Raw genomic sequence first — 24,542 nt, forward strand, 5'->3', positions numbered from 1 at the left:
CGTAAGGCAATAAACTTCCGTTATAAAATAAAAGTCTCTTTTCCTGTTGGCAAAAGAAAAGGATGGTTTCGAAAGGATATTTTTAATTAGATAGTTATGTTCATATTAATATTTTTAAAGCATTGCTGACAATATAAAAATGAGCTATTTTCTATTATCTATTTCTATTAATTATCTATTATCTATTTCTTTAATAGTAATATTACTTACAATATGAAATTAGCCTAAATTTTATGTACAATATAGTATAGATGACATTTCCTTTTAATCTCAAAATAAGTATTAAAATATTGTAATGTTAGTAAAAAAAAAATAAATAAAAAAAACATTCATTTATCTTCTATACTGCTTATAATGTGCACAGGGTTGCGAAAAGCCTGGAGCCTAACCCAGGAAGGAGACTTTGGGTACAAGGCGAGGTACACCCTGGACACACTACGGGCAATTTGGCAATGCCATTTAGCCTAATCTGCATGTCTTGGGACTGTGGGAGGAAACTAGAGTACCCAGAGAAACAGGATGTGTGAGTCAACAGTGCTAATCACTACGGCACCACGCCACCTGGACAAAGAACATGTCACTTACAGTAAAATGTCTTTATGGTTAATTCTTTAAACCTATATTGGAAATGAGATCATTTTAATGTGGTTTTTAAATAAATGATAATACATTAACTTGAACTAAATGTTTGATCTGAAACTTGTTGTGACCCCTAAAAAATAGAGGTTCACCAATAAACTGTTTTCAGTCGTCCCTCGACAGGAGCAAAGAATAGTAGATTAAATATAACCAAGTATTGGCAGTAATACATTAGCTCTGACGGTGTTAGCAATGCTTGTGCTGTAATGTTACTGTGACCTCACACCTCCAGGGTCAAGGGTTTAATTTCTGCCTCAGGTCTGTGTGATGGAGTTTGCATGTTCTTTCTGTGCTTGGTAGGTTTCCACCGGGTACTCCAGTTTCCTCGCACAGTCCAAAGACATGCTGATTAGGCTAATTGGCATAACCAAATGCCTGTAGTGTTCCTGATGGATTGGCACCCTGTCCAGGGTGTACCTGGTGCACCTCATGCTGAAAGTCTCCTGGAATAGGGCCAAGGCCCCAGCGACCGTGTACAGGATAAGCAGTATACTGTATATAAAAGGAATGAAAAATTAATGTGCTGTAATGTGAATTTACTGCCATCTACTGGATGCAGCTCAGGTATAACACGATTACAGTATGCACTGCTTAGCTCTGGGAATAGCTTGCATACAGTGTTGTTGTGGAACTGCTTACTTCTATTTAAGAATAAATGTTTCACCTTTAGTACTATAAGTAAGAATAGCATACTGTAGATTATACAAATTAGACAATGATAAATGACAGCGGAGACTATCCTGAAGCAGAATATATTCTATACTAAAGCATATTAGAGACTGAAATATTTTTCTAGATCTAGTTTAAAGCACAGTTTGCTTAATTACCTACATTTAAACACATCACCAACCCTAGCATTTAACTGATAAATTTGCAAAAAAATAAAAAATCTTTGTCTGCTCTGAGGCTGTAAGGTTTTTGAAATTAGATTTTCACATGTTAAATAAGATCATTATTACTTATTTTCAGTATAATAAAAAGTCTGCATAGAAAACTGTTTAAAAGGAGAAAAGTATTCTTTTGTTTGTATATGGGCTGACATTGGTTGTTTCAAGGGAAGCTCAGTTTTTCTTAATTACAAGGAAGGGAGGGAGATCACTACTGTAGATTTTACTGAAGCATATTTTGGTCTATACTGAAGCACAGTGCATGCCAGACATAGTCAAACTTTTTGCTGACAACATTGGTAGCAAATGTGTATAGATTGACAAACTCTTACTTAAGTCTTACGTATGTATGTATGTATGTATGTATGTATGTATTTATTTATATTTATTTATATGTTTATTTATATATTTCTTCATTTTTATGGGGGATGGGGATTTTTTTTCACCTATAACCTTCACCCCACATGCTTTGATCACCTCTACTGTACAATCAAATAAAGTACACTGTACACTAAACTGAAGCATGTTGTAAATCCTTTAGACATGTCACTGTTATACAACATTCCTTAGTTCATCAACATGGGAAAAGCTTTCATTTTATCAAAAATGAAAATGAAGTTGCGATAGCAGCGGTTACAGTATGAGGGAGTGGCATACAACTGTTTGGTTCCTTGTTATTTTTAAGAGTATAAGCCTTCAGGTGCTTATTAAAAGATAAAGGAATGGGTGGCAGAAAAAATGCCATTTTGCAGGTGGGAAAATCCCAACCATTTTGAGAGTTTTACAGTAAATGAAGACAGAACATGCATATTTATTTATACACTTTGCTTAAACAATACCGAGGTTTAATCAAAAATAGTGAAGGTGCCTCTCCAAAACTGTTGGAAGTATAATGCTTGTTGCACAGAAAAGTCCATAACATTTAAGTGAATAGAAATTTGTTAATTGTAGATTTAGCATGTTACACTATATTATACAAACTCCCAAAAATAATAAAGAAAACTTTAGGCACTTATGACCTGACTTTAATTATAGAAATTTAGAGTAAAAAGCCTATCATTTTAAAATCGTCAATCCCCCCAACCCCTTGGCAAACTGAAATATATTGGTATTCAAATGTACTCATAACATGATCTTTTATTTACTTGTATCTTCACAAATTAATGTACTAATTAAAATATTCAAATGGCTATTTTTCATTTCCATTTTGTAACCTATTGTCACTGTTAATTAAATTGTTTAATGCAGGCAGAACTAGATTCATGCAAATTACTCATGACCCTAGTTTTAGACTTTTCTACTGTATAAATTTTATTGATAATACTTTTGAAATTCTTATGAGCAGCAAACTTCTGGCAACTCAAATTAATCTTCCTCTGTTTTTTAGACTTTTAAAAAGGACCAACCTGTTCTGTGTGAAGATTTTTTAAAACTAATTTGATTAAATTTTATTATTTTCATAAACCTGATGTTGTTCTTGTTGATCATTTAACTGCTCCAGGGGTCAATTAAATTGGGGTCGCCACAGCCGATCATTTGATCTGCACAAATTGGTGCAGGTTTTATGCTGGATGCTTTATCGCTGAGCCACCAATGGCCATTTACATAAACCTGATAAATATGATCATTATCAAATCTGATCATTATCATCATAAGAGTGTTCCTTATCTCTCCATATCCATCTGTGACATTTCCAATATATAAATAAAAAATATAACAAAAAAATTATGAGAAAGTTATTTCATATTGTGTACATATAATTATAAATAAATAATTTTATCTCTCAAATTGTGTACTTTTATATATAAATGTATTATAGCTTTGTATCTATAATGTATACAGCTTTTAGCAACATCCTACTGAAATTATAAATCAGAGTAAGTCTATATGGTGCCTTTTATGTTCCTGTATTACATGTGGGAAGTATACTGTACATAAGGATGCAAAAAAGAGCTTTTTTCTAGCTATCACTAATTTGTGCATACAGTATTTACTCTATGCATTTATTGTCAGACACTGTCTTCCTTTCTCCAGGGCAGTACCGTACAGGAAAAGGATCAGGAAACACTGGTTTGCTTTATTTTTAACAATCATATCATTAGTATAGTTAGTATAATTAGTATTAATAACAATATATTAAATATAAAATATTTTGCATAGTGTAAACATCTTCAATAACTGGTTAACTTCTATTCAACTGCACTGACAAAAGATTCAGGTTAAAAAGAAAGGGAAATAAAATACAACTTGTCCAAACCTGTCTGCTAATTTTACTCTAATCATCTGCTGTACAAATGTAGGGATACAAATCTAGGCTATGAATCTAGGAACCCAACTTCTGACTCAACTTCCTAAATAATGCACCATAATTAATGTGAGATAATAAAGGCTTTATAAATGAAGGCTTTGGTTGCATCAGTAATTCAATTCAATTCAATTCAATTTTATTTGTATAGCGCTTTTAACAATTGTCATTGTTGCAAAGCAGCTTTACACAATCAAAAAAATTATTTAAGTTTGTATGAAATGTGAATGTGTATGAATCAAATGGTCAGAAAGTCCCTGGTGAGCAAGCCGAGGGCGACAGTGGAAAGGAAAAACTCCCTGAGATGGCAAAAGAAAGAACCCATCATTATTTGAGTGAAAGAGAAAGCAGATAATGATCTGCATTCATACTGTGGCAGGCAGTTCAGCTATAATAGTTGATGTTAGTATGGAGTCCAGGTAGTTATTGGAGACTCAGGTAGACTGGTACCAAATTCTAGTCCTGAACTATCGAGCAACTGCAGCCAAGTCAAGTCCTCAGAGAAACAGCTGTCAACACCAGTCGAGGCCAGAACCGTCTTCATGGTAGAGTGAAGAAACCGCCACCAGACACCGAACGCATCCCAAGATACACACGGGGCATCCATGTGACGGGATCTCCAACCAGAAGTGGGGCACCAGGATGGGTTAGACAGGTCCAGAGGGCAGAGGGAGTCTCGATCACAGACAGCTCAGGAACGACATGTGTAGCTCGATAGAGAGAGGGAAAGAGAGAGAGGGGGAGAGAACAGGAAAAGATTGAGCAGAAGAGGTAACATATAGGTCACATAATGTATAAAGTGAATGCATATTTAGTGTAGAGTGCAATCAGAGCCTCCGGCAGGACTAGCTATAACAGGATAACTAAAAGGGGGAGCCAGAAGGAAACACAGTCATGAGGGCTCCCTGAGATGTGAAGCAACCAATCCCCTCACCGCCAACAAACCTGAGTGATCAATGAGAGTGGGGAAGACAGCATCTAAACATACAGTACCAGTTCACCGTAATATACTAAAAAAAATGAAACTTGTATCACTTTGACTATGATGATAATGTTCTATGATTTCCTTCAAAGCAAAATGATTACATTTACATTTAAAACCGAATCAGTGTAAAAAAATACATTGTTTTAGCCTATTCACTCTCCAGCATTTTCGACAGACTATTGGTTGGGGTAATAGTCTTATATTTAATTATAATAGATTACAGACATTAATAAAACAGATAAAATAGAGTCGGGTAGATAGAATTTAAATGAACTACGAAAACAGTTGAACTAAGAACCCAGTGAAACAAATGGGCAGCAAAGACAAAAAAGATTTAAACATTCAGAAGTTGTATTATCTGAACCACATGCTTTATCATCTCATTTTTATCTTATCAACTGCTGTATAAACTTACTGCCTTAAAAACAGTTAAGGAGATCGTGATAATGTTTCTGCCAATAGCTCAGACATTTTATAAAATCTTAATAAATAGGAGAATAATAAAGACTGGAAACTATACTATGGAGTAGGCATTTTCACTTGTTGGGAGTTTAAAAAGTTTGACAAAGGCAGATTTATAGAGAATCTTGTTATATTATACAAAATAAAGTTAAAGTAAATGTATAGCAACTACATTATATAAACCTTTAACAGATTAGTATACTAGTTTTATGGAAATATTTTATTTTACTGAACCTATAGAACATATTGATCAATAGAGAAATATAAAAATCTGGTCATGAGTTCATGAAATGTTTATCAAACTCTAGGAGTTTGCATGGTTTAATGTAATGTACTTTGACAGACAGTTAGCATGAATTAATTTTAATTTACTACAATGTGCCAAGCTGCTGAGCGGATCAGACGGTCCACTGTGGTGACCCCTTGTAGAAGGCAGCAGAAAGAGTAACAATAACACTATAAAGTTATGAACTGCTCTGCAATAAACAGTATAAAGGTTATGTGTGTAATGTATTATCTGAAATATAGCCTACAATGTTTGTAGATGATCTTTTTTTAAAGTACAATGTTGTTAATAACCTCAGAAACAAATATTGTAGGTGTGTTAAGTGTAGGGACAGGCTTTGATGGTGCACTGCAGAGCCTTTGTAATACAATGTATTTTTTATTCTGTTTGCCTTTGATCTTTTAACAGACAATGAAATGATTGTGGATTCCCTGCATTTCCCCATGAGTGCCTAGTCTGATGGAAACAGTGTGTTTAGTCCCATCGCCATAGGTTTTGTTTTCCTGGAAGGTCAGGTTTTTTGACTTATAATCACTTTTGTAGGCCTGGAGATCTGGTAAATGACACCCTCAACAGATTTTTTTGCAGACAGTTAATATTTATATCTACTATGTCCTTTTTCATTGGCAAATAACAAAATGTTTAATTAAATTTAATTAATGTCAAAATGTTTAAGTAAGTAAGATAGAAAGAAAGAAAGAAAGAAAGAAAGAAAGAAAGGAAGAAAGAAAGAAAGAAAGAACAAATTCTGGATTATGGTAAAATGGCAAGGCAGTGCGAGATTATGGAAGCACATTAAAAATAAAAAATAAAAATCTTATAATTATGTCCTAATATTTCATCATTATTACTTAATGTCTTGTAATTATGACTTAATATCCCATAATTGTGATTTATTATCTCATAAATGTAAGTCAGAATTATGAAACATTCAGTCATATTTTCAGGATATTAAGTCATCTTATTAATTTTTTTTTCCATTTGGGAAAGCAAGATGCTTTCGTACAGCATAATGACGTGTGCAGTCAACTCAACATAAAAAGTGATAACGATGCTGTCCACTATTAAACTGAGAACATGATCACAGCGTGACATAAACTAGCTGAGCACACAAAGCCACTAAACATGATTTTGGTTTTAGACATATAGATTTTTATGACCTGATTAATGTTTGACAGACTTCAATTATTTAAATAATAAATTTTCTATAAAAGTGAATTAAGTTGTAACTAAATGTAATAATGTAAATGTAGTGAAACTTTGAGGAAACAGGCTCATGTATGTTGTCATGTGTTTCCTGTTAATAAGGAATTTTCTTTTTTGTAAGCTATTGCTAGTAATTGTTTCCTTATAAGACATAGTGTCTGTTTCAGTTTGGTAACAGGAGTACACAGACAAATGTTCCTGTTACCAAGGAAGTACAGAGTAATGCACTAAGACACAAAGATTCATAAAATAAATATTTCTATTGTCTATTGTCTACTGTCAAGCGATGTTCTATATATTATATGACATGGAAAAAAACTCTATAACTACGTATATGAACACACAGTACATATTGAGATTGAAGCACCTCTACTTCCACTGTTCTGTAAACATTTCAACAAATTTTATACTCCAGTGAGGATTCTGCTGAAAATCTTTAATCTCTGGGCTTTATGTTAGCAGCATAACCCAGTTAAACTTTTAAAAACCCATTTCCAAATTGTAAGTAACAAAAGGCTTAATCTCATTATATTGTAAATGTTGCCTTTAATTAATCTATAGTAATTCCCAGTAATACTACATTTATACACTGGTGACCACCTTCAGTGATGAAATTAAAAACATCTGTATAATGTAGTAGGTCGTTATAATGTAATAAAGCTGTAATTTGTTTATTTTTTAATATTTTAACCATTATTTTTAGGGCCATTTTTTTTTACCGCTGCAAACATTCCAATGTCTTATACAGAACAGAAAATTCCATCTTTTGGCATTTTAACCTTTTTTTATTAATTGTCTTTATACCTGCTAGATATTAAAAGAAAGTCATGATGGGATATTGGATGAGGAAACGTTTCCACTCTGTTTAATATACTTAAGCTGAATAAATCTCAGTGTAGGACTGTACTAGGATTCAGGTAATCTAGTGACTAGATTTATGATAGATTTAATGAACAAAGACCTTCCTTTGATTACAAAACTTGTGCTAGAACATGCATTGCCATTGTAACAGGAAATTGTCGGTCAATTATTATTTTTTTATCGCAAGTGCATATACTGTTATTTGATTAGTTACACTTAATCACAAGTCCAAAGTTCAGTCAAACAATATTTGTTTATGCAAATATCGTTCTCCACTGTTTGGGGTTACAGCTGGCCGTAGTTAGGGTAAAAGGGTTTATTGTAGCATTAAGAACTACTAATAGTCTTTTAAGATGTTAACAAGCACAGTAAATGTGTTGATGTCTTATTTTACCTGTCACCTGGGGCTAAAATTTGTTTTAGCACAAACCCAGACATGGACTCTCCCATACGCGTGAGAAAGGGCTGCTGTTGATACCGTATGTATGCCTTGGCTGGTCCTAAGGTAACCACTGCATTAGCAAACAGAAATGTATCAAATCAATTCCCCTAAATGATAATCCTATCTTGGGATTTACTGTAAATTTACTGAGAGTTTTGTTTCCTTGTTTGACCAGGCTTTTCAATCTGAACCAACCAACTCCTCCCTTTGCCTTTCACTTATGCAAAGCTGCATATAGTATTTTACATATACAATATAGTGATTAAACAGCTAAAATTAGGACTCTAAATGACTCTTAACAGATCTGCTTATGGAAATCCATGTATATATTAATCCTTATTTGATGTGGAATTCTACATACACGTCGTCATCTCTTAAAGTTCTGCAAACAAAAAATGGTGATTTATGTGAGAAGGTCCATACTAAAAATCACTGGGAAAAAGAACAAACTAGAGTATTATGGACAGGTTATATGCTGGATGCCCTTTCAGTGTTGGTTGTGTTGTATGGAGCGCATATGGTGACCTGGTGGGGGCTTGAACCCTGACCCTCCAATATGCAATCTAATGTCTCAACTTTCTAAACATTCTCTCATGATAGTAATATGAACATTCATTTTTAAATCAAAAGTGTGCCTAAAATAATTCCCTGGGTTACTGAGATATACACAATTTACAAAAACCATAGATTAGATAATTAAACAGTTCGTATGCAAAATAGAACTAAAGCCATTTTTTACAAGCAAAATGCCTTGGAACTACAGTGGCAAAAACAAATTATGTAAATCTTTTGTTATTTCATGGTTTTCTGCATAAATTTGTCATAAAATGTGATTTGATCTTCATCTAAGTAAAGTGTGTTTCCAAATATAACGTACCTAAAATAACAACACAAAATATCCTGATCTTTTAAATCTTTTTTGAGAGAGCTATAAAAACCTCAGTGCATTTAGTTAAAAAAGCTTACTAAAGTAAGTTGTTAGCATGCCTGGAGTCTTGTTAAGAAAAGGAGTTTGGAGGTGTGGACTAGAGCTACTTTGATTAATAAAAACCACTTAAACTTTTTGAGTTTGCTTTACACAAGAAGAATACGCTTATGTGAGTTAAGCCGCTACTAAAATGAGCTTTCAGAGGATCTATGATCAACAATTGTTGATTTACATAAAGCTGTAAAGGGTTACAAAGTGATTCCAAAGAAATGTATCAGTCTACAGCAAATGGAGACCCTTTGGGACCGTGGCTACTCTACCAAAAACTGGGTACCCAGTAAATTGACCCAAAGAGCACAACAAAGACTCATAAAGCAGGTAAAGTACCAATCCACAGTCAAAGATTTAAGGGGCGTCATATGACCGGCTTTAAAACAATATCCGCTTTTTGGAGTGTCCAAGTCAGAGTCCAGACCTCAACCCAATAGAAATGCTATGGAATAACTTGAAAAGATACATACTTAAGAGACGTCCAAAGAATATGACAAAGCTGAAGCAGTTTTGCCAGTAAAAATGGGTTAAAATTCATCTGGAGTGATGTGCAGGTCTGATCCACAGCTACAGAAAGCACCTGGTTGAGGTTATTGCTGAGGTTCACTTACTTTTTCAACTACCAATTTTGAATGTTGAATGAGTGTCTTCAATAAAGACATGAAAGATGAGACTTTTGTGGTATTATTTTAGGCACATTATAGTTGTCAATACTCTAGACTTAGAAAATCATTTCATTACAACCTAAAGCAGAAAAACAGGAAAGTAGCTTCTCATTTCTCAAAACAACCTTGTCATACCTAAGACATATATCAAATTATTTATTGGCCTCCATCAAGAAAACAACTTAGATTGCTAAAACAACAAACATTTGTGAAGAACTGTCAAACACATTGGTAGAGCCTGAAAGGATGGTAGTAAGCCATCATCCTCAAGGAAGGAAATTTTTTAATGATTGTGAAAATAAGAGCATTTTTAAATGCACAATGTGAAGAGAAAGGGGTTGGGACCAAACTTTTTTTTTAATCATTTGAAATCCACACATCAGTGGGAATAATGAGAAAAATGACCTGACTGTACTTGACACAGAGCATATTGTAATGAAGAAATCACTGTTATAAATCACACTTGCCAGTGGTTTTAATGTTATGGCTGATGGGTGTATATTTGTACAAAATAACATAATATAATCATTTCATGCATCTTGCAGCATTGCACTTACTGATCAATCAGATTCTAGAATGTATTTGTGGCATTGTTTATTCCCTACGAGCATTATGTATCAGGTCCACATTGAATTTTACATTGCAGAAGACAACAACATGCAGATGGAGTTTCTTTCCCAGGTGATGATGTCGTTACTGACAGATTGGACTGGAGATCTGATCTTGAGCAGCCCTCTATGGAATGAGTCTTGGCAGTCCTTCACAGGCCTTAATGATGCTAGTGACCTCAGATCAGCTGCCTTCTTATCTGAATAGCCAGCTTCCTCTCACCACCCCAGGTTTGAAGAGACACCTGCACCATCTTTCCTCTGAACTGCTTCCATAAGACACTATGGTATTGTGGAGAAATTACAAATAGATGATAGCTCGGATTGGTTGTTGTGCTGGCTTATTTTGATTAAATGTCATGATAGTGCCAGTGAGGTCTCTGATTTAAATGTCAACTGTCTCAGTAGCAGATTACCTCTTGCTGGGAATTTGGGCTTTTAATATTATAAAACTTATGGAATTATTATGGAAAACAAATAGATAGCATGCATTATCCATGTGAACTTAGATATAATGGGCATATTACTGAGACTACAGTATTACTGTCTCACAGTATTAATTTGATGAGAGTGATAGACAAACAGACAAAAACAGGGGTTATTACACTGTGAGGGTTTTTTCTTTGTGTTTGTTTGGAGTGACCTCTATACAGAGACAGTTTTGGCTTAAAGAGACACACCTTTCAGCCCTCCTATTCTTGGGCTCTGTGTAATTAGAAAAACAAGCTGAAAAAAGAACAGGGTGTGCTTTCAATTTAAAACAACAGTCAGGGTTACCATGGCACATTTCTGATAACAGCACAAAATGTACTATTTTTCATCTATATAGCAATTTGACAATGCTAACAAATATTTTATTTGTTAATATTGTTCCTGCATGCTGGCCAGGAAGGCAAAGCAAAACCCCCATATGAACTTAAAGGATGTTCAGCTAACACAGAAGCGGTGATGCACTATTCTGCTGTGCATGTTTGCTTACACAATCTGAATAGAAGAGGCAGCAGAAGGAAACCTTACGAGTGATTTTATGACAGAAGTGAATGTCTGGTATGTGCTGCAAATAGGGTTGTGTGGCAGCATGGTGCAGGAAATATAACTTTATTTCAGTAAATATCTATTAATATTTATGTTAGTATGCGGTATTTAGTTCACCACAGAGATTTCTTTTCAGTAAAAAAAAATCTGCAAAATATGTAATTTGGCTAAGTGTGTCAATACTTTGCATACAACTGACATAAACAGCTTAGATTCAGATATTCAGGGTTATAAGAAAACTTTTATTTTATTATTATTAAATATTTAAAATATATTTTAGTTAACCTAAATGTTAGTATTATTAGTAAACAACTTGAGTTTTTTTTGTTTGTTTGGTCGTTTAGGCATATATATATATATATATATATATATATATGCCTAGGGTAAAATAAACAAAAACAAATAAATATTAAAGTGATACCAAACTTTTGAGTGGTATATATATATATATATATACCACTCAAAAGTTTGGTATCACTTTAATATTTATTTGTTTTTGTTTATTTTGTTTATATAAAACATAATGTTGCTCTTTTTATTTATGCAGGTGCATTTAATATACAGTCAGTAACTGTTGTAGTTAATACCTAATAAAGTGTAATAGATATAGCCAAACATGCACAAAATAAACAGACACCAATTCCTGTTCTTTATAGTAGTAATACTGATTATGAGAAATTATTTCTTCTGGCTGCACCCTTATCATTATCATTATTATTGCCGCTCTGCCACTTCTGAAACTTTTCAGCTTTTAAATTAATTGCTTTCATCAGATCACAACACAAACACAAAGATGTCACAACCAAATTGTGACTCTATTGATGCTTGTTTTAAATTGAAGTATAATTCTGTTCATGGTAGAAAGGACTATTTTAAAATTTTACCTATTTGTCTTTGGGACAGTCTAGTCCTCAAACTGACTATCAATCTAGGCTCAGAAATATGAGTATTTTTACAGTTGTTGTTGTTGTTTTTTTTACTTTTAAATGCCTTAAAACATTTGTAAATTACAGTTTAAAAAGAAAGAAAGAAATAGTAGTCATAATTATGCAACACATTTTATTACAAAGTTATGGGTGTGTACTTTTTGCATGAGCATATGTACTGCTGATATTTTTTAATGAAGCGTAGAGGAATTATGTAATTCAAAGAGCCCCGCCCACTGTGAGGTGATTGGCTGGCGCGTAGGTGTATTAATATGAAAATCACTGGAGCAGGTGAAGATAATTTAGAGCTGCACGCGCACCTCGCGTCTGTGGAAAATCAGCATTAAGCCTTAAACCAGCACTCTGCTCACATCACGATGGATGATCAACGCTATCCCCTGCGCGTCCGTATTCTGGGCATCATGTACAAAAACAACAGTAAAGTAAGAATGCATTGTGATAAGTATATCAGAATAACTAGAACCCGTCGAATGGGAATTGTAACAGTCTGTTTTGTGTTTCAGCTGTACACGGCATCTGTACTGTGGTCGGATCAGACCGATGTGATTGTATACAGGACGCTCCGAGAATTCAAGCACCTTCACGTAAGAACCAGAATATGTTTACTTGGAAAATGTATTAATGTTGCAAGATGTTCCAAAACAATGAATGATCAAGACAATAATGATTCCTCTGAGTTGCTTATTAGGGAGACATCTTCCACTGGTCTATATTCTATACAAAAGTCTACTGAATTAGTTTGCATTCATGTGGTAATGTTAATCAACAAAATGCATTTTTTCCAGAGCTTTTCATTTTCCTATAATCTGTTTATAACATTGAAAAACTCTCTTCTTTATATTTGCATTATAATATAATTCTGGTAATTTTTTGACAAATAGAGTGTGAGTGTGTCAGCTGTGGTTCAGCTGTTTCTATACAAAACGATCCTGTATATGGAAAGTAAAATTATTTTTCAAGGGCATTTATGTACTTTGGACAGCATCTAATTTGCCTGTTAGCAGAGATTTGTTATATCTTGATCTTGTCATAAAGGAAGAACATATTAAACACTTCACTTATAACTTAACCATGCACAAAATAACAATACCAATCAGGGTATTTTAAACCCCTGTGTCACTATCCGTGGTATTATCTTTACTCGTTACTGTCTATTACTGTGCTGTTGATTACTTGATAAAGGTTATGTTTCATTTTGCTGTTGCTGGAACTACTAAAACTGGCTCGAATAAAAATCTCTCTCTCTTTCTGTCTCCCTAAAAAATTGTTTCTCCCCATGTTTTAGAAATATCTGCTAGTTTAGTAAGGCAAGCTCACATTTTCCCTTTTTATTTTTATTTATTTTTTAACAGAAGCAGCTAAAGAAGAAATTTTGCCATCAGGATAAAGTTCTGCCCAGATTTGGAGGTACAATAATGATCAAAGCATTTTATTTATACAAATCCAAAGTAGTATTGATAATTAAAAGATGCTGATTCTTTTTTAATCAGGTTTAATGTTGAAGCTGAACCTCCAGAGGAAAACTCCAGCTCAGTGTTTGCAGCAAGTAAAATCTCTGGAGCGCTACTGGACTGAGCTGCTGCGCTGTGAACCGAACATCTCTCAGTCCTCTGACCTCATTAATTTCTTTATTCCAAAGGAAGAAGAGCTGCAGCCTGAGTTTGCACAAAACAGGTACCCTACTGTCTACCCTGACTTTAACAAGTGTCTTGAGTTAGGATGAAAGCAAGAGGAAATATTGTGTGAACAGGACTATACTCTTAGGAAAAGCATGCTTAGGGCTTGATTGTGTGGCCAGACCTGAAGTTTCCTTGTTTATTAATCAGTTTTTCTATTTTGAAATGAACAAATCTAATTAAAATAGTATAATATGATAACAAAATGTTATTTTCTTATTTAACAATAAAATAAAGCAATTAACAAATGCTTAGTTTGAAGGAATACTTTGGATTTATTTTTCAGCATAATGATTTTTCAACCAGAAGATGCCAATGGGCAACCAAAAGTTGACCTGAGTAGTAAGCGCTACAGTGTTGGGAACATATCTCAGCCATATGTCTGCAAAGTGTATCGGTGTTTAGCTCCATATGAGACCAAGGACACCAAGAACAGAGCATTTAGGGTGACTGTGGATGAAACTCTAGAAGTACTCATTAAAGAGCCATCTGGTATGTTCTGCCCAGTTTCTATGCATTAAGGGAGGGAATAGTTATGTTGTTGATTGTTGATTTACTTGTGCTTATGTTTCTGTTTAAAATCATTAGGATGGTGGCTGGTAGAGAATGAAGAGAAGCGCTTAGCGTGGTTCCCTGCTCCCTACTTGGAGTTGTGCGTGGATGAAGAAAAGGAGAAAGATGGACTTGACAGTACAAGAAGTCAAAGTAAGTTGTTGGTATAGTGAGGTGACAATTATAAATTTGGACTTTTGAAAGACCATTTGAAAGTGTTTTTGTTTTTTCAAAGACTTTAAATCTTAATTTTTGTTCCCCTAGTGCCTTTGTACTGTGCTATAAGAAACTACACCTCTACCATGAAGGACGAGCTTTCCGTGAATATCGGAGCCATCGTGGAGGTTATTCAGAAGTCTGATGATGGCTGGTGGCTAGCTAGGTAACACATTCTAGCTGTTTTTGGTACCATTATACCACTGGAATAAGGAATCTGTTATAGCACAGTGTTAAGGATTTTACTAGTACACAGTTTGTGAGGAAAACCTAGGGTTCTTAGCGTTTTGTTTACTGAAGAAATTTTACTTGGAACCCTCTTTTACAGGACCCTCTCTTTAATTGGCCATTAAATCTCCTCAGTTCCAGTCTTGTATTCCTCGCATATCTACAATACCAGTCAAAAGTTTGGACACACCATCTAATTCCATGGTCTTTCCTGATTTTAATTTTTTTAACATTGTAAAACAATACTGAATGCATACTACAGTAAATACGCAGTAATCTCCTTTTAACACTTGATATCGAGATGTGTCTGCTACTAATGTTTTGTAAAGACATCATAATGGTTCTAATCTAAGGGTGCATTTAATTGGTGATTTTTAAGGGTTTAAACACTGCTTCTGCAGCAGAGGTAGGTTTTAGTCTTGCTTTCTTTAGATGATCTTCATTAGAGCCAGTTTCATCATGGTGCTTGATGGGTTTTGCAAATGCACTTGACAATACTTTTCTTGCAAAAACAGTAGCTGTTATTACTTAATTACCTAATGCCATATGTGTCATTTAACAGTGTCGAAAAATATAGTATTGTTGTAGAATGTAGAAAATAAATCCAAATTTCTGTCCAAACTTTTGACTGGTCTGACCAACAAATTAACTTCCCCAAACAACAAAACTTTTCAAATAATTTCTTTGAGTTATTAAATAATTCTCAATATTTTACTCATATGTTTTTTTTGTAACTCTGTGCAGCAACTGTTGTTTATTATTTAATACAGACATGACACTCCAGGTTTCTTTGGAGGAATATTAGTCCATAGCTCTCTTAGAATGTATGCAATTGTAATCTATATATTACAAATGTGTTGTTATTCATTTTGTACAGTACATGACACTTTTCTTGATGACACTTTTTATTTAAATGCCCTTTAATTTTATGTGGTGTTTTTTATTTACTTAAGAGACATGATATTTAAATATAAATGACGTTACTTTCTTTTTACAGATATAATGGAAAAGAAGGGTATTTGCCCTCTATATACATGCAGCCATACTCCAACCCTATGTTTAGCATGCAGAGAAAGTTGCATAGCTCCAACCTAAATCTGACCACTCTGTCATCTGTGTTCTCTCATTCAACCCACAAATCTCACTTCCACAAGTCCCACTCTCTCGAAGTGCTCTCTGAGCCTCTGGATGACAGTGCTTCGGGTCAACACAGTGATTTCGGCAGCCGCAAGAGCAGCTTCAGTGATGACACTGACTTCTGCTCCAGTTCCTCTGATTCTCTGGGACAGAGCCTGTGTGGCTCTGAGTGGGAAGAAATCCGGAGACCATCAGAAATTGATGCAAAACCAGACAGTCCTAACAGTGCTTTTTGTATGGAGTTTCAAAGCTCTACAAATAAGGAAACCAGAAGCCCTTCCAAACTGTACCCAGAAGTGCCCCCTCGACCAAAAACCCAAGAGATCCTCAACCGCTGTACCACCTATACTCGCAAAGCAGCCCTCGAAACCCAGGCACGCCTGTTTAATAGGACTGAGATTCAGGCCTTGTAAAAGTAAAAGTAATTTACTGAGATGTTTTGTATTTCTAGACTGCTCCCATGCTGATATATGGTTCTAATGTTGTAAATACTATTATTTCTGTCTGGTACAGTCACAGTGGGCGTATTCCTGATTGAAGTAATGAAACTAAGTGCTTAACCAATTATTTTTAAGCATATAATTTACTTCCGCAATGTTGTTTAACAGAGCTTTTTCCATTAAATGACTGCATGATTACTAATATAGCTAGTGAACAACAGTAGAACCATTCAGTTACTTCTACTGGATGAACTGGTTCTATTCTAAAGTTAGGTCCAATTATAATATGTTCATGTTTCCTTGTTACATTCGTATGGTGTGTATAATAGGCCCTGTCAATAGGCGTTAGTATCAGACAGGAAACAGGCTGGGAAATAGTCTAAATATATTTCATAGATTGTCTTTGCCCTTTACCAGTTTGTCTTACACATGTTAAATTCCTATACTCTGGCTCTCAGTAAAATTATAAACTGTAAAGCTACTACTTGACTCAATCACTTAGAACTGTTGATGGTAGAGTATCAGGATACTAATTTTTTCAAAGTAGCCTTATATTTTTGTTATACTGTATATACTGTAATTGTTTACAATTTCACTATCCCACTATTATATATAAATTATTCATAAAATAAACCTTCCTTTTGGTTCCTCTTAAAGTTTCTTTCTCATTTTTTTCTTGCCATCTTTAACTCTGTCTTGATCGTTAGGGATCTAATTGGATTCCTACTGCTACTGTATTCCTACAGTATATAATGTACAGTATGTGAATTAAATATCATTACCATCTTAAAGCTTGTAATTGTTTCTCAGGCTTTCTGGCTAATCAAAGTTAGAATGCAAAGGAATCAGTAAAACTTTCTCCATTAGTACATGACTGCACCTTCGAAGTTCAGTAATTTTAAACAGGAATGAAACAAACAAAAATGCATGAATTCCTGAAATCCTAGATTATTAGAGTTATGTAAGTATTTCATACAGAATATATGATTGCAGCTTTTATGTGGCACTCGTTACACAACATTATGGGAATATAATAAAAGGATGTAATTTGACCGAAACTAAATAAGGGCGTTGTCAGCTTGAGCCAGCTTAAGCCAGTCTATGACTGGAAAACTGGATTTACTGTACAGTTATAGACAGTTATATGGTACAGCTCACAGATTAAAATCTGTCCACTAGTATATGAACGTTATCCTGTTTTTCTGTGAATGTAAACTATTTCCTCCAACCTCTTTTACATACAATCCCTTCTTAACATGTACATACTGTACATATACTATCTAAAATTAGGTTTTTAAAAAGGATTTTCAATGTTATGGTCTCATCTCTCAGCAAAACACAGCTAAACTCAACTGCTGTTTATATCAGGAGATGCAGTGCCTACATTTTCCCACGTGCTCTTCTACCTACAGTAGGTGGTGGAATGAACTTCCCCTAGATGCCTGTACAGTTGAGTCACTGGGTGTCTTCAAATGAAGACTAAAGATCTAACTCATGAATTATGCTTTTGTTACTGTATAAGCTACTTCCCCTACAGGGTTTTTATATTGAGTGTATGCTTAATCCCTGACCTAATGAACCAGTATGAGGCTATATAAAGAGAGTCTGTCAAATGCGGCATGGTGGTGTAGTGGTTAGCACTATCACCTTGCACCTCTATGAGCCGGGTTTGATTCCCAACCAGGCTTGATTTCCGTCTCTGTGTGCATGGTTTGCATGTTCTCCCCGTGTTTGGTCGATTTCCTCCCACAGTCCAAAGACATGTTGGTTATAAGCTAATTGGCATTCTCAAATTTCCCGTAGTATGTGAGTGTGTGTACAGGATGTATGTGTGCCCTGCAACTGATTGGTACCAGGGTGTACCCCACCTTGTGCCGTAAGTCTCCTGGGATGGTCTCCAGGATCCTGCGACCCTGAATACAGGATAAAGCAGTATAGACGATGATGATGATGATTTACAGGTTCTTTGATTTGATTTAAATTATTTGTTCAAATATAATTTTAAACATTTAAATAAACAAACTGTTTATGAAAATCAGAATGGTCATCCAGGCAAATCCTATCACTAAAACTATAGGTCAAATAAGGAAATTTTCAACAATGTTATCTGTTAACCACAGTATGTTATTCAGTAGTGTAAAAAAAATACTAACTTAAACCACTATTTGTTCTATTAAGAAATACCATTGTAATTGTACTTTTTTCTGATGTAAAATATCCCCCAAATTACAAAATGACTCTAGGACCTGAACCCTGCTGTGATCACTCCTGCCTGCCACAACCTTATTTTTGGTTGAAACATAGTGGTCAGATATTATGTTGATGTTATGGAACTTTTTATATAATAGCCAGGTGAAAGAGTATTACTATTAAATATCCAGATAAGTCAACCTGCAGAAAACACTACTGTGTTCCACTGCCCAATCAGAGGCACAGTGTCAAGACAATAGTTTGTAGTCTGTAGAGAACACAAGCCATTGAAAGCTCATTGGTTTTCACAGCGTTGCCTTTGTCCAGTAAGTAAAACCTGGATGGTACTAAAATAGGCCTTTGCTGGTTGGGTGTCTGACACCTTCTAGACATGTGTGGTTAGCACATAACAATATTTACAACACCCTGTGCTAGAATGTAAGAGAAAAGAAAAAATGGAAACAGGTTATACATTTCTGAATCAGTCTCATGTTTCAGCTGTGTTTCGTTGGATGGCAGCATCTGTTTGGACTTCATGGAGCAAACACCTGGGTCTTTCTACCAAAGTGAAATATGGTGAGTTCTGATGTATTCGTTCACTAAATTTACTAATTGTAATCAGCCTAGAAAAAAATGACTTTGTTGCAATTATTTTGTTTTTTCGTGTAAATATCAACCGAGGCTTTCATAGAATCCAAATCAGGGTTAGTAATATTTATATTATTATTAGAAATGTTAATTTATGACATCTGCTGTTAAAATAAAACTGAACTGAAATAATATTTCAGTCAGATTTAGTTTTTATGCAACAGACATAATTTTTCTAACGTGAATAACACTGGGATTAAATCTTTCCATGATTGCGAATTACATTCCTTAAACTAATGGAGTGTGATTGCTTACTATGTTTCATGTCAGAATGGTGGTTATGAAGTGGAACTTTTTGTGGACCCACCAGATCATGACCTTATCTGCATCATATGCAAAGGGGTTCTACGTTGCCCTGTGCGTGTGGCATGTAAACATGTCTTTTGCAAGAAGTGCATTTTGCAGTGGATGAGGAGGTATGAAAACTACAATTTACATTTATTTTAAATGTATTTTATTGTTTTAAATTTGAATATGCAAAACAATTCATCTCATCCAGACAGGAAACGTGTCCGTGCTGCAGGAAGCCAGTCAGCCAGCGGCTTATATTTGTTATGTTCAAGCTTAGTAAATCCATTGGCCGATTACAAATTAAGGTAAGAAGAACTTTAGTAAAAGTAGGGGGAAAGTTATACAATGGTTAATAATAAAAGTAATAAGAAGAATTTTTCCATATGGCCATTGGTAGCTCATGGATAAGACATTGGATACTGAGTTTAAATGCCTTTGAACAGGTCCCTTATCTGTCAACTACTCAGATGTATTAATGAAATAAACCTATGTATAAAATAGGTTTATATTTTTATGTTAGGATAAAAAGTACCTCTGTATAAAAACATCTGCTAAATGCCATAAATGTAAATGTACATATAAATCCAGAATATCAACCAAAATTATTAATCATATCATGCTATTATCATTATTATTCTCAGTGCCGAAATGAGCAACAGGGCTGTACGGCCACCTTTCCTCTCTCAGAGGAGTACCTCCACAGCTCCACATGCCCCTTTGAGTGGCTGCTGTGCCCACAACAGGGCTGCGGGTCTAGAATTCTGAGGAAGGACGCCCAGACACATGCTCAGGTCTGCAGCCACTGGAGGCAGCTGTGCCCGATGGGTTGTGGTACACTGCTGAGCCGCACTACCCAATTCAAGCACAACTGCTACAGAGAGCTGCAGGAGCGCTATGAGGCCCAGCGACAGGTCCAGCGAACCATCGCTTCTGCATTGCGCAGGAAGATGCAGCGCATGCAAAGCCGCATGTCCAACATGACTCGGCAGATCAGCCTTATATGCGAAAGCCTAGAGCTTAGTGAAGACCAGGAGGAAGAGGAGGAGAGTCCTGGTGAGGGAACCAGCACAAGGAGAAGCTCCAGGGTCGACCACAGCTCCAGCACACACACCAGCTCCAGCAGCAGCAGCTCCTAAAACATGTCCTTTATGTTTTTATAAGATGTGTGTGAATTTATACATAAAAACAATGCTTACTTGCACGTCAATTGCTTGTTTGTTTTTTTTTGTTTTTTTTTTAGCTGTGTGTGTTTAGTTAATGAAACCCTAAGTTGCATATACTAACCAAAACTACTATGTGACCGAAGGTAAAGAAATATTTGCTGATAATTAAAAGTTTTTTCATACTTGAAATTTGCAAAAAATATACAGCATACCAAACCGCAAGGGTTTGATTCGGGGCCTGTCCTCCCACAGCCCAGAAACATGCAGATTAGGTAAATTGGCATTCCCAAATTGCCTGTTGTGTGTCTCATGGCCCCTGCAACCCTGTACAGGATAAGCAGTATAGAAGATGAATGAATGAATGTGAATTTTGTGAATACTTTTATCAATTTATTTTATGGTATACAATCCAGTATTGGTGCAGAAAGATATAAAAAATCATAGTACAGTATGTAGTTTATATAGGAATTACATTACAAAGTAAATGCATTTTCTGCTTGCAGTGAGTTTGTAACAGTTTAAAATGAAATGTAACAATTTATTTTTGTAAGTGAAAAAAACAACCAAATGAATTTTTTTCATAGATGGCCACAGGGGGGCGATACTCTAAAGGCAAAGAATGGGTCAGGACCGATGGATAAAGTGTCTGAGAAGTGTCTGAGAATCTGTAAAATAAAACAATTTACAATAAAATGTTACAATAAATTTTTCAAAAGATATTAAGAACTCTTGTAAAAGAATATTTATGGACATGAGTACACTGGTCAAAGATAATCATATTTATGCTGATGAAGAAAAAGTGAGGTAGGAAAGAAGAAAAGTAGAGGAATATAATTAATATTTTACTTGAAAATCCATTCAGTGACATGACAGATGGTTACTTCCCGTCCCCAAGTTTGGGTTGAACACGCAGGTCAAGTTTTGGCTGCACACTGAAACTGCACCTGAAACCAAAAAATGTAAAACTAAAATTTGAGGGTAGAAGAGCCGTAGTACAGAAATATTTTAAGTCATAGATTCTCTACAGAATATTTACAATTCTGTAACTTTTACAAATCTACATTATTGCACAAACTTTTGGTGCTTCTTTCTTGCCCAGTTTTGACAGGTTAATCTTTGTCTCTCCTGTTTACTCAATACACCGAGCTGGCTCCACAGGTGCACACTAAGCTTAGAATCTGACTTGGATTGGGACAATTTAGGACTACTGCAAGGAAGCTCAGTGAAGATTGATTTTACTAAGTTGATGAGAGGCCTAGGCTTCAGTGATGAGGTATCTCGCAGTTCCAGCTCTGTGGACAGAGACTTCACCAGGTTTGACAGAGGCTGGTGGGAGGGGGACAAAAAGGCCAAACTGGAAGATGAGCAGTCCCCAAGGGAGCCTGGTGAAGATAGGGACAGGGGAACGTGAAAGACTGAAGAGTGAAAATCCTACTCTGTGTGTTTATCTGTCTGGATGTCATTAGTGGATGGCTTGGGATTTTAGAATTTCCGGTTAATTCTTTCAGTTGTGACTGTAAGGTCACTGTCATCAAACCTGTCCTTTATGTCTGTAAGCTGAATGACTGTCACTCCTGATAGATTCGTTATGCTCAGGCTACTCTACATAGTTAGGTGTTCAAGCTCTCTGGATGTCTTGAGGCCTGGTGAAGTCTCTGTCCACAGAGCTGGAGCTGCCAGATACCTCATCACTGAAGCCTAGGCATCTCATCAACTTAGTGAAATCAATATCCACTGAGCTTTCTCGCAGTAGTCCTGAGGGTTCAGAACAGGCTTTTTTAAAGTGGAACTTGAAGACACCCTTTGGAAGCTTACTGAGACCATGCACAAACCTCTCAGTGTGTGTTTAATTCCCTGCCAAGCTTCTTACAGTATCTCTGTGTCCCACACCTTTAAGTCAGAAGGAAAGACAAAAAAAAAATGACTCAGCTTATTTGTCTTAAAAATATAGTAGTATGATTTGCTTCCATTTATTATACACCAGGATTTTTAAAGATAAGATAAAGCACTAAAAAAGACCGTCTGGCACTAGTTTATTACTTTACTTTAATATTAAGCAATTAAAGTACTGTATTACTTTACAGTACTTTAATATTAAGCACTGAATAGATAAACTTGTGATATAATGCAGCTGTCTGCTACTAAATACATTATGATGACATTGCCAGTAGTAGGTTAGTGGTTAAGACGTTGGATTTTGGACATTGGAGCAGAAAGTTTAAATCAAGGCCCTTAACAATTGCTCAGTTGACTGTATATCACTCTGGATAAGAGTTTTGCTAAATGACAAAAATTCTGGGTGCGCACAAACATAAAATACAGAGTTTTTAAGTGGAGTTAAAAAGGAGTGCAGAACCCTTTGGTGCATGATTATATAAAAATATAACCTATTATATGATTTTTTTTTATTTATAATATTTTATATTTAATTTAATGTCTAATCAAAGGTCTAATAAACAGGTATTAAGCTGCTAAATAAATGTAATAGGATTTAATACATCCTGAGTAGTCAAATTTACTTAAAATTTTCTGCCTTATGCTTGATAGGGATGTGTTTCTCATAAAGTAGTCTATTAAATAAATAGGTTATTTGATGCATGACAGTGCCATTGTGTTATCTAGTGCAGAAGGGGGAAAAGGGTATGTAATACTTTAGATGTATGTACCATTCATGAGTCATGCTAATTGAATGATGTATTATTACTAATAACTACATGGTTCTTAGCTATATTATAGCTTTGGGACATTTCTTAACACAGATTTAAGGAGCAAAAAAAAAAAAAAAAATCACACAAACAGTACTATTAGGAAAAGGTGAACATGTAATAAAATAAGTGAACGTCCACATTCTATACAGTAGGTGTCAATTAACATTTTAAAAGAATGCAAGTAAAGAAACAATATTTTGACCTTAAACAAGATGGAATAACTTACAAACAGATGCACAGACCCACACACCTGCCACATACATTTCTCTGCTGCATTAAACAATCCATTGCATTCCTTAAAACATATGCCCATCCATCCATCTAGAAACCTCTGTAGTCCAATAGGGACCATGGATGCCAATGGTGAGCATTGTATTTATTACCATTTTATGACTGTGGTAAGACCTCCATTCAACATTCACACATTACGGGAAATTTGTAAACGCAGTTTAGCCCAATCTGCATATTTTTGAACTGTGGGAGGAAAACATGGAGAAAGCATGCAAACTCCATGCGCACAGACCCAAGGCAGGAATCAAACCACTATGCCACGGTGCCACCCTAACACATATGTAAGCCTTGCTTATTTGCATATGTGCGAACCCTTGCCGGGAGCAGTCAAAAGACCAACATCATATCATACACTATATGGACATTTGACCAAATCTGTTAATTATTGAATTCGATTGTTTTAATCAGACCCCTTATCCTCAGTAAAGGGGGATAATCTTAATGCTTCACCATATCAACACGTCTTAGACAATGCTATGCTACCAAATTTGTGGCAACAGTTTGGTGAAGGCCCTTTTCTATTCCAACATGACTGTGCCCCGGTGCACAAAGCAAGGACTATAAAGAAATGCTTTGATGAAGTTGGTGTTGAAGAACGTGACTGGCCCGCACTGAGCCCTGACATCACCCCCATCGAGCACCTTTGGGATGAACTGGAATGGAAATTGCGAATCAGGCCTTCTCGTCTAACATCA

General features: G+C 35.3%; 2 protein-coding genes across 2 annotated transcripts; both read left to right on the forward strand.

Annotated features, from left to right (window-relative positions):
* The first annotated feature begins 12,605 nt into the window (after nt 1–12,605).
* Nucleotides 12,606–17,189, forward strand: noxo1b (NADPH oxidase organizer 1b). Its single transcript, XM_053511948.1, has 8 exons — nt 12,606–12,729; nt 12,811–12,891; nt 13,660–13,714; nt 13,798–13,981; nt 14,270–14,475; nt 14,572–14,688; nt 14,800–14,917; nt 15,977–17,189. The coding sequence occupies exons 1-8, from the start codon at nt 12,664–12,666 to the stop codon at nt 16,527–16,529; spliced, it is 1,380 nt and encodes a 459-aa protein (XP_053367923.1). The 5' UTR covers nt 12,606–12,663; the 3' UTR covers nt 16,530–17,189.
* A 2,092-nt stretch (nt 17,190–19,281) lies between these two features.
* Nucleotides 19,282–20,821, forward strand: rnf151 (ring finger protein 151). The gene is made up of 4 exons (XM_053511653.1): nt 19,282–19,322; nt 19,637–19,810; nt 19,894–19,990; nt 20,327–20,821. The coding sequence occupies exons 1-4, from the start codon at nt 19,282–19,284 to the stop codon at nt 20,819–20,821; spliced, it is 807 nt and encodes a 268-aa protein (XP_053367628.1).
* Nucleotides 20,822–24,542: the final 3,721 nt, after the last annotated feature.

The sequence above is a fragment of the Clarias gariepinus genome, chromosome 14 (genome assembly GCF_024256425.1).
Source record: "Clarias gariepinus isolate MV-2021 ecotype Netherlands chromosome 14, CGAR_prim_01v2, whole genome shotgun sequence".
Lineage (NCBI taxonomy): Eukaryota > Metazoa > Chordata > Actinopteri > Siluriformes > Clariidae > Clarias > Clarias gariepinus.